Raw genomic sequence first — 11493 nt, forward strand, 5'->3', positions numbered from 1 at the left:
ATTTCATGCTGCATGTAATTTCCTATTAATAATGTAATGAAGCAGAGTGCAGTCTGAAAAAATGAATCTAGTTTGCCTTATCTGAGTATCTATTCCATCAGGAATATACAAAGCCTTTAATTAAGCGTGCCCTCTTGTGTTCCCCGATATAGGCAAAGGGTAAAGGGGCCCCTGACCATCAGGTCCAGTCATGTCCGACTCTGGGGTTGCGGCGCTCATCTCGCTCTATAGACCGAGGGAGCCGGCGTTTGTCCACAGACAGCTTCCGGGTCATGTGGCCAGCATGACAAAGCTGCTTCTGGCGAACCAGAGCAGCGCACGGAAACGCCGTTTACCTTCCCACCGGAGCGGTCCCTATTTATCTACTTGCACTTTGATGTGCTTTCAAACTGCTAGGTGGGCAGGAGCTGGGACCGAGCAACGGGAGCCCACCCCGTTGCAGGGATTTGAACCGCCGACCTTCTGATCAGCAAGCCCTAGACTCTGTGGTTTAACCCACAGCGCCACCTAGGTCCCATTCCCTGATATAAATAGGTTCAAATAAGTTTTGAATTTAATAATAAAGGAAAACTTTGTTATTATTATTAATACAACTAACTATGAGTGGAAAGTAAAACAGCCCCTGGCATTATTCCACAAACACTGACCTAAAGTTCAAGTAAGAGCTATAATAGGTAAGCTGCTCTTATGCAGCTGCTTGTTCCAAGAGGTCATCCATATGATGTAGCAGAGCAGGCGGAAGAACATTACTGCATGTGCTTGCAGTTTTTCTCATGCAACACTCTAGCAGCAGGTGTTCCTGCAAGCAGGTGTTCCTGCAAGCAGAACACCTTTGGGTCCAAACCAACATGTACAATTGTTTACCGGTAAGACTGCAACGATTCCTCCTCCTCATCTCCATGCATAAGGTTCTGAACTAACTGGAGAATGCTCACCATGTCTTGTCCACTAAGGGGAGAAAAAGAAAGCAAAAAATCAGACCCTTTTGATGTACCAATGCATCTCTATAGTTCCCCCCCCCCCGGTAATTTGTTGAGAGGCTTGTCTAGAAATGCACCATGAACTCTGAAATAATAATGTAGATTATTATTTCTCTAGTAACACAATGTAAATACATTCCAGGGACTTGGAAAAAGAAATTATCAACGGTTATTTTCCTCTACCCCTGACTCACTGTTAAAAAAAACCACAAGGAGCACAATCCACTGAAGCCGTTTTATTTGCACAATGCATTATTGGCAGGTTAGTTGAGTGAGTAAATTAAATGACTGGTTTGAGTACTATGCCAAAAGTACCAAAGTGCACGAATAAGAGACTGCCTATTTTGCTGCTGCTGACAGGGGACTAGTCTCCTTGCTTATGCCACTCTACCAATACAATCTACTGAATGAGAACACCCTGGTTAAGTGTATTCTTGGCAGCTTGTAGGCTAGAGATATGTGGCTGCCTTATACATACAAATGGTCCATTGGGTGAAATAATGTCTACCCTGACCTTCCAAGCAAGGTTTCTCCCCCAGCCCTAGTGCCTGAGATCTGGAAATGCCAGGAATGGAACCTGAGACCTTCTGTATGCATAGCATGGTAGAATAAAGGATACAATAAAAAAAATCATGATTCACGATCATATTACCCACCTGCCTTGAAGTGGTCCAGGAATATCTTTCCTTGTATACTTTTTTTCGTTTTCTTCCTCCACTTTCCTAGTTTCAACATACGAAAGTGAGATGTTTAAATCCTGCCCTTGGTTAAGCCACATAAAATTTCCACTACAACTTGATTTCAAAGGAAAAGTCATTCACTTTTTTAGTAGTTCAGTAGTTTCTAAAGTGCTGAACCTGATCTGCTCTAATGGGCTGTTAAAGGTTAACCGCTGATTGAAAGAAATGACTAAAGCAGGTAATAAAAATTATCAAATATTGTTTAAAAGATTTGCCAGCAGACAATTTGCCATATAAAATTAACTTCAAAACAGGAAATGCAATGCTACCTATTGACAATTTGTAGATGTCATATTTTTTTAAATGAAAGCTTATTGTTTATGACCTACAGATAGTTCACTTGTATTTTCTTGAGTGCTTCCAATCTAGCTGCTACAGCAGAAGCCAGTTTAATTATTCCTCACTTCCTATGCAATACAAAAATCATTTTCTCCTAACTATAAAACCTGGGGTTGGGGTTGGGGTGGGAACCTCCAAAAGGATATGAAACACCTGTTGTCTTCAGAACAGTTAAATATAAGTTTAAAGGGAAATTCTAGACTAGGCATATTTGCAAAGCAACCTAATCCCACCATAAATGCAATGGGATTTTTTTGTCTTGGCTAGCTGCCAGAGTTCTTTCATAGTGCACCAGTCTAGTGCACCACGAAGACTGAACACCTGGACCAGAGATGAGCAAGTGAGGCTATGTGAGTTCTCAGTAGTTCTCATGCAGGGCCAAACTACATGAGATGATAAAAACTTGCCATCTGCCTGTCTCTTTTAAAAACAGTATGTAGCAGGTGTGGAGAGGGTGGATCAGAACTATGATGCACAGGGATGTAGACTTTTTTATTTTAACCCTTTGTACCCATGCTGTGGTCCCAATGAAAATTTCCCCATCCCATGAAGCTGCTTCCGGGTTGTGTGAAGAGTTAGGAATGCAAAGCCTATCTTGCCCCTTCCCCAAATCACGGGACATGGTCGGGGGAGCATAACTGCTGTCCTTCAATGACAAATCTACCGTAATTGTTCATTACAAAATCAAAAGACGATTTTCTTATTGCAACTACAATAGGCTCTGCTGGATCGAGCAGAAAACTTATCAACAATGATGTCTTTCTAACACTCCTGAATGTTCTTCAAGGCTGCTATTAGTAGGTACCTTTGATTGTCTTCCAACATCTTCATCGCCTCATTAAGATTCTTTCCCATTTCTGCTAAGGTAGGGTCAACCATCTGTTATTAAAATAATAATATTTATGTTAGCTTTTTAACACACCAATATGGCATAAATCAAGCCAATAGCATTAATTGCATAAATGTTCTGAGAAAGATAGTAAAAGGGTTAATTTTCTCCCCTTGTGTGTGAAGGAGGAGCACCTGAGCTGAAGGCTTGTGATAGCAGGACCTCACCACAGGGAACCATGGAATTCTATTACATCTGAACAAAGCCAAAGTCATACAAGCAAGCCCACTTCTACTTCCAAGAATTACATGTCTTGGTGGCCACTCAGGCAGAGGCTCTTTGAGATGCCTGTCCGCAGGGGTCACTGCAGGGGGGCGGGCAGACTATATTTTGAAGGGGGGGAAATGAACAAAGTCCTATGCCCCACAAATAACCCAGAGGTGCATTTTAAATAAAAGGACACATTCTACTCATGTAAAAACATGCTGATTCCCGGACCGTCTACGGACCAGATTGAAAAGGCGATTGGGCCGCATCCGGCCCCCGGGCCCTAGTTTGGGGACCCCCTGGCTCAAGCCTACAAATCCAACATCCCTTTTTTCATTCAAGGAAGTTTCTTCTATCCAGAAATGAAAAACAAAGTTCTTTAGTGACTGGTTATCCTCACTACAGGAAGCTGCCTTATAAAGAGTCAGAACATTGGTCCATCAAGCTCAGAATCATCTTCTGTTGACTGGGAGTGGGTTTCAGGCAAGTCTATTTTACCAGCCCTGCAATGAAATGCCACTGATTTCTGAATCTGTAGTCCTCTGGATGTTGCTGGTCTACAACTCAGTTATACAAGTTGCTGCTGCTGCAAGTTCCTTAAGCCTCTCTTCAATGTTTCCACCACTTATGTGAGCAAGCCATTTGTGAGACTGCCTATTCATACAGGGCCAATTCATAATGTACAAATTGATTCCAAGTGTCGGAAGCATGCTTTTGCATTTGTTATGTGGCCTGGTGCTCTGGAAAAGAAAATATCCAAAATAAGAAAAATGTTCTACAATATGACAATGCACTGTAAGGGAAACAGGCCAAAAGTGAATAAGATTGCACATAGAAGTTCAAATGAAGCCATGGTAACACATCCGCCTAATTATTGTGTATACTTCAGATTAGCAGGTGGTGTGTGGTACCTGAGACACTTGAAGGTGAACCTGTAGCAACCTTTACACATATATGAAAAGGGAGAGCCGAGTCAACAATTGTAATATACAAATCAGATAAGGCAGTCAGGAAGCCAAACATATGCTTGAACAAATGGCGTGCCTCCTCTTTCCTCATATGATTGGCACAGTGGCAAATTTCTTCCTTAGTTCTAGTGTTTTAATATAGTTTTTAAAATGACAGCAGAGAGATAGCATTTTACAGATGCTGCAATGCACTGCTTGGTTGCAGAAGCACTAGGATGTTTATTCCCAATGGTCTGTAGGCCTCTATTATCAAGATACTCCAAGTGGAAGGCAGAACTCCCAAAGGATCCAAATTAATTTCTCCCTGCTTGCAAGTGCTCCTCTTACCAGATGATCAATCACTGATGTGAGATTGATTCCTTGTGGGTTCAGTTTCAAGGTAAAAACCAGAGAGTCTATTTATTTGGAGTTCCTAACTGCGGGAGGCAGTGCAAGACAGGAGTGCCTGGCGTGCTCTGGTCCATGGGGTCACGGAGAGTTGGACATGACTAAACGACTAAACAACAACAACAACAACAACTTTCTGGTGCTCCCATTTCCACTGAACAAGCCTATGCAACATGCAGTTCAATGCCTTCCACTGAAATGAAGGAAGGAGTTGCTTTATCAAATGTTCAGCATCTGGAACAGATTGTGGGACTGGGTTTTAGACAACTGCACAAATGAGAGCATAAGAGCAACCTTCAGACCACAGTCCATCTAGTCCAGCAATCTTTTTATACCACACCCAACCAGAAGCAAGAATGCCATAAAATGTATATTTTCAGGTATTTATACACACATGGTAAGGTTGCAGTATCTAGAAGTAAGCCTCAACATTCAAAGGCTGTGTCAAATGCCTTAAAATACAACCTGCCCCAGAATCCTGAAGGAATCTCAATGATGAAAAGAATAGCATGGTTTGATTTTAAAAAAATAAGTTTTACATTAAGAATATTACGGACAATAGCCTTTATGGAAAATGTAATTATACAAGCATGCATGTGCACACTCTGAAACAAACTGTTGCTATGTTGGCCTCGAAGAATGAAAAAGACAATGGGATTAAGACCAGTGAGAAGTTTCAGGGGAGCAGTGCTTTCACTGAAAGGAGATAGAACTGGGGATATGCAAATATACAGGTGGAACATACAAAGAAACAAGTGGCATGCACACCTGGTAGGGAGTAGGTCTGTTACTTCAGGCCATTTTCAGGAAGCCACACCTATCTGCCCTGTACCTGACATGTATGACATCACGTGTAAATGAGTAGGTGTGGTTTCAAAGAAACAAGTGGGAGCTTAAAGTGATCTCCCAATTATTCCTTTGCTGGAGCAAGGTGTTCTCCCACCCACCCACCGGCTGATGAGCAGTAGGAATGTGCCTTGCTCAAGTAGGTGAAGCAGTTTCTTTTCAATAGAAACAGAATGTCCCTCCCAGCGCTGTGATTTGAAACCCCAGTTTTCAGGACTTCAAAGTGCAGTGGGGCCTTTCAAACAGCCTGCATGATGAAGTCTAAAGCAGCACCATGGGGGCTATTTGAAAGCCCTTTGTACATATCTCCAAAGTTCCCACAAGAGCATGGGAATGTTTACAAAGGGCTGTTTGAAAGCCCTGCATTGTGTTTAGAAGTCCAGACAATCAGGGTTTCAAAGTGGGGCATCACCTGCACTATGTCACTATGACACCAGGTGACTGACAGGTAGACAACCATACCCACCTGCCAAATTCGGCCCGCTAGTGGTCAGAGAGATTGAGATCTGGGCCATGGGCCAGAGAAGTTTCCCCACCCCTGTGCTGCCTCATGCAAGATCGCCATAGGGAGGCACTGTGCACCTAAAGACACTTCCAGTCTTTCCTCCATCTCTCACTTGCTCTCTGATCACTTTAACACCATACATTTTAAAGCACATGACATCCTCCAAAGAATCCCGAGGGCTGCAGTTTGCTCCACAGAGTACTACAATTCCCAGCACCTGTAACAACCTACAGCTCTCCAGATTCTTTGGGGGAAGCAATGTATTTTAAATGCATATTGTGGATGTGTCGTGCCCACATACAAGTGCACACACACCTAACTTCTATCAGCCCTTTCTATAAATGTAGGTGCCATTTTTTCAAAGCTCTGATTAACTCTGAATGGAAATCTCCCAGCTACAGTATTTCCTAATCATTCATGAGCCCACATTAAGGAAACATCAAACACCTAACTTAGACCATTAGCCAGTGATCTATCTACCAACAAGAAGTAGCAGCAGCAGCAGCAGCAGCCAGACAACCATGATAATCATTTACCTGGGGCGATTCGTAGGGCCTTTCAACATAGTACATATTGTAGATGTACACCTTACACGTTAAAAATGTTCTCATTGCAAAATGTGAAGTAAGACTGCAACACAACAGGTGTCTGAAAACACTTGTGCATGCTTGGTGGTATTGATTGCTGTATAATGGCTCTTAGTGAGAGACTGCAGTTTGAAGATTTGCAAGTGTCCTGAGAGTCAGACTAGAATCAGGGCAACTCAGCCATGAAGCTTTCTGAGTGACTGTGGACCAGACACTATCTCTCAGCCAAACCTACCTCACAAAGTTAATGTGAGAGAGCCATGCACACTGTCCTGAGCTCTTTGGAGGAAGGATGAGATAAAAATACAAATAAATAGCATGTAGGTTAAGTCCAAAGATCAACCGCTTTGGAGGAAGAATGGGATAAAAATACAAATAATTAGCATATAAAGCTAAGAGTCCAACGATCAACCTGTTCTCACAGTCCCCTTTCCTCATTATTCCTCCTGAAGCTTCCTCTTCCATTCACTATCCCGTAAAAGACTTTATACAGCCAAATCCTTTTGTTAAGAACAAATATGTGGAAGTAGCAATGCATTACCTCTTTTTTCATTTCACCCATCAAATTCACAGTGGATCTCCATTCTGCTCTTTTAACACCCTTTCTCCTTTGCTGAGAATGCCAGCAAGATACCAACTAGCTGGTTTGCAATCTAGCCAGACAAGTTTTGTTTTCAACTCAAGTCTGCTTCACTTATCACAAAGTTCTATACAGAAAGCTCTTCAATGTAGGAATTAGAATGCAATATGCCTATAGGTAATTCTGCACAGGCATATTTTACAAAGTACAGTTGCAAGTAGTGGCTGTTTCTGTGTGTGTGTGTGTGTGTGTGTGTGTGTGTGTGTGTGTGTGTGTGTGTGTGTGCAGGACAAGAAACTGTGTGTGTGTGACTGTCATACATCAGTTTTATACAAATTCCTCTAAGATTTTTAATTATTATTAAATACTTTGATGCCATGGTTTGAGGCTCTTTTTGTTATTACAACATCCTGATATTTTTAAGATAAATTAGTATAATTCCCCTTCTTATACACGGTACACACACACACACGCTAGAACAATTCCTTATTTGTTTAAAATGTATTTACAAATGTACTGCTATTTCAATATACTTGCTTCTACTTCCTTGTTACACAGGGTAGTTTTTTTAAAGATACACCCATCAGTTTTTTTCAACAAAAACTATCAGGATGTTGTGGGAATAACAGAAAGAAAAAATCCAGAAAGAGTCTCAAGCCATGACATCAAAGCATTTTTTTTTTCATGAGACAGCAAGTGCTGTGAAAACAGCAAGCAGCTTTGAACACACCAGTTTCCTTATAGGAGAAAATGTCCTAAAATGGATTAATTCATTTGGACCAATTGAGATTTGAACTTTTATTATTATTAAAGGGAAGATACCTCAAAGGTCCCCCACCCTCCATCAGCCATACTGATTTGGGTGGTCAGGACAGAACGGCAAATTCAATTCAGGTTTTTAAAAACCAATTTCTCAAACATACACACGGTCAAGATAGGTAAGTTTCAGACAATAATGCCTTCAGTATGTCACTCCCTATGGAGTAAAATTGTATGTCTGTGCTCACACATACATTATTGGTGGATGGGAGGACAGAGTAGCCACTCACATCTCCTCAGCCAACCCATGTTTTATTGTCAACTCAATTGCTGTGGAATTTTGCATATATTGAAAAGCAGGCTACAAATATCCTAAAGTTATATTTTAAAAAAAGTGGGCAAGCAACACAACTATGGGGATGCTGTTGCTGAGTTAGTAGACTGGATGGCACTGTGATGGCTTCCTAGAGACCTACTGCTTAGTGGGTTCCATGACTATGTTGCAAAGGGTGATGTCCCACCAATGCATTGCCATGGCCTCCATCAATTTCAGGGGACCCAGCTCTATGGTTTTTGGGGATTCTGGGCAACAGAATTGTGGCATTACCCTACCTAACTCAGCTCTCCATGGCTGCGGTCCCTGCAATTCACCCACCAGGAATGTCCCTGCCCCCACTAGACATTCAGGAGTTCAGCACTGAAATAGGATATGCTAAGAATTGCACCAGCCAAGAAAGGCATCAGAAGTGACAGTAGAGGGCAAGCTGGCTTGCTACCCACCCCACAAAAAAACCTTGGCCTCTGCAAATGTGGATAAACAAGTTCTTTTGAAATCTTGATTCCATAATGACAGGACACTTCCTGTTAATTAGAGCAGCTCCATATCCCCCCCCCCCATAAACATAGAAGTGTGCTTTTATCTTCAGCATGATGGCTTTTACACGTATGTAACTTTAGATCAACCCATTAGATCCACCCAGAATTTTTAAAGCAGGTAACAGACCTAATGTTAATGGGGGAAATAGCCCACTATATCAACTGGCAAATGAATTTTCATTCTTAAACTAAGTACTTCTGAAGTATCTCTAGTCCTTCAGAATCAAGAATTACGGTCAAATTTCTGTTACTCTTTGGTCTAAATGGCTTTCAAAGAGAGTCACTCCAAAAGCTATTAAAACATAGGAGACCCTGAATGTAATTGTCTGAACGTTCACTACTTTAGGGCAGGAAAAAGATGGATCTCTAGGTCACTTGCAATAGATCGGCAAGAGTGTCTGATTTGGAACAAATTATTAATAGCAAGTACAGTATATAAATAAAAATATATTCTACCATGCTTGGCTTTGTGATAATTGTTTATTTCTCAGCCTTCACGGTTTTAACTTGTAAAACAGGAGCATTCGGTGGTTTCTTAGAACCAGGTTTTTTTTTCTCACTCATGCTGGCCAATTTTAAGACTTTTAAGTTAGTACCTCTCATTGATCTGTAGTTAACTTTGAGTGTAGATTTGTAAACAGCATGCAGTTCAACCCTGTGCATAGCTCATGGAGGACTATGAACAGTCTTCCCCCAAAGATCTCAATGGTCGGACAGGCAGACAAAGGATGAAGTGTGCCTGAAGATGTTCCATTACACATTAATGCAATACCATTGAACCTGGCCCAGGAACACAAGTGCAGCAAGTGCAAGTGCAAGGTTTTTATGGGTGTTTGTGCATATGTTAAAGAGAGCAAAATGTGTGATGAGCACCAAGGTCCCTCATGTGGCCTTGAAAATAAAAATCAGCACCATCTTTTAAATCCCACCTTAGAACACCACACTAGGTACAACACCTGGATTTTCTCTGCTTGCCTACAGTATGTAAGATTATCTATTCTATATATAGCCACACAAACATGAGTGAGAAATATTGCAGAAAAACAGTAAGGATGCCTGGTTGAACTAGTACAATTATTCCCTCCAGTTCCCTGGTGACATGTTGAACTGGTCTCTGCCACAATCCAACAGCTGCTCTTGTTTCCACAGGTTTATTGTGCTGGCAAGAAGCTGCCCCAGAAACATATTTCTAAAGAATGACTCACAAAACAAGGCGACAGAAACTTCTGAGTTCTAACATAGGCACTTTTTAAAGCAGGGGTCAGGGAACCTCACCTGTTCCCAAATGTGGCCCTCCAATTGTCTCTATTCAGCCCTTGGGATTTTGCAGTCTCCAGTCCTCTCGAGGTCATGCCCCCTCTCCCCAGTGGCCGCAGTGGCCCTGTTCCATGCCCTTCTTGAATGTTTTTGCCTCGCAATAATGTGTTTTGCCTGTGTTTCTTGCTTGCCTGGTTAGAGGATGTGTGCTTGTGTGTAGAAACCTCTGACTTTTAAATGGCTGGAATGTAGCCTACCATACAAAAGCAGGAGACACACCCAGTGTTCTAGCCACAGTTTTCTCTGACCCTGCCCACCATCAGCATGTTGTCCTGGAACGTTCCCCATGAGGGTATATGGTCCTTGGGATGGAAGAGTTTTCCCTCCCCTGTTTTAAATTCAACTCCCCTGTTTTAAAGACATCCCCATGAAGACAGAAAGCATTTGTGAGAGCTGGTCCTTTTGAAATTTCACTCTGTCCTTATGTTCCAAGATTCATAGGGAGTAAGCTCTGCCTTGAACTAAAATGGCAGTACTGTACATATTTCTCTAACAGCAAGTGACAATGTGCATCTCAAAATACCAGTAGATTACACAATGAACCCAAGTTTATAAACTTCTTTGGTCACAATGGATAGATCGTATGAAGTTTAATTTCTCAAATTTTGCAGAGTTTGGATTTGGATTTTATATCCCACTTTATCACTACCCAAAGGGGTCTCAAAGTGGCTAACAATCTCCTTTCCCTTCCTCTCCCACAACAAACACTCTGTGAGGTGAGTGAGGCTGAGAGACTTCAGAGAAGTGTGACTAGCCCAAGGTCACCCAGCAGCTGCATGTGGAGGAGCGGAGACGTGAACCCAGTTCACCAGAGTATGAGTCCACTGCTCTTAACCACTACACCACACTGGCTTTGTTACATGGCTCTTACTAATGAACACACTTGGATGCCTCAGAGTTAAAAACAGTATTCCCCCCTTCACCTACCCACATTTTTTTTAAAAAAACAACAACCCTTCACCTACCCACATTTAAAAAAACAACAACAACCAATAAAGAAGGGGAGAAATAAGTATGAAACTAACTCCCCACTAAAAAAGGAGACAACTTAAACTTTATAGTTATAAATACATATTTTATAACTACATACATATAGAGAAGACTCCCTGGAAAAGACCCTGATGTTGTGTTCTCGAAGCTATGAACATGAGTTTGACCAAACTGCGGGAGGCAGTGGAAGACAGGAGTGCCTGGCGTGCTATGGTCCATGGGGTCACGAAGAGTCGGACATGACTAAACAACAACAACATACATATAAGCAGGGAAAGGGCAGTTTAAAGGGAAAGCCTTTAAAGCATCTTCTTGTTCTGCCCTTCTGTACCAAATGCCACGCAATATCCCCAGTGTTTGTTGCAAGCACCCCACAGCTTCTTAAAAAGGATATCTATGTTTGCCTGTTGATAGTTCTCAAGAACAGAAGAGCAGGAAAACCTGTTTGATGACTGTACTACTTCACAAAACAGGTAGGGGCTCACATGATTAAGTGCCCTTATACAAACACAAGTTAACGATC

The 11493-nt window shown here is 41.9% G+C and overlaps 1 protein-coding gene across 3 annotated transcripts in view; it reads right to left on the bottom strand.

The window, feature by feature from the left end:
- Positions 1–11493, bottom strand: part of PDXDC1 (pyridoxal dependent decarboxylase domain containing 1) — a 37049-nt gene that overhangs the window by 22353 nt on the left and 3203 nt on the right. For 2 of the 3 annotated variants that reach the window (XM_035130836.3, XM_035130837.3), the window contains exons 2-4: positions 2865–2938; positions 1637–1702; positions 865–948 (exon numbers count right to left, since the gene is read on the bottom strand). In XM_035130836.3, the coding sequence (XP_034986727.2) occupies positions 865–948; positions 1637–1702; positions 2865–2938 (224 nt within the window). Of the gene's footprint in view, positions 1–864; positions 949–1636; positions 1703–2864; positions 2939–9938; positions 10020–11493 lie in introns of those variants that run through there. The other variant, XM_060282756.2, reaches the window with a different exon arrangement.

Source organism: Zootoca vivipara, chromosome 13 (genome assembly GCF_965207765.1).
Source record: "Zootoca vivipara chromosome 13, rZooViv2.hap1.1, whole genome shotgun sequence".
Classification (NCBI taxonomy): domain Eukaryota; kingdom Metazoa; phylum Chordata; class Lepidosauria; order Squamata; family Lacertidae; genus Zootoca; species Zootoca vivipara.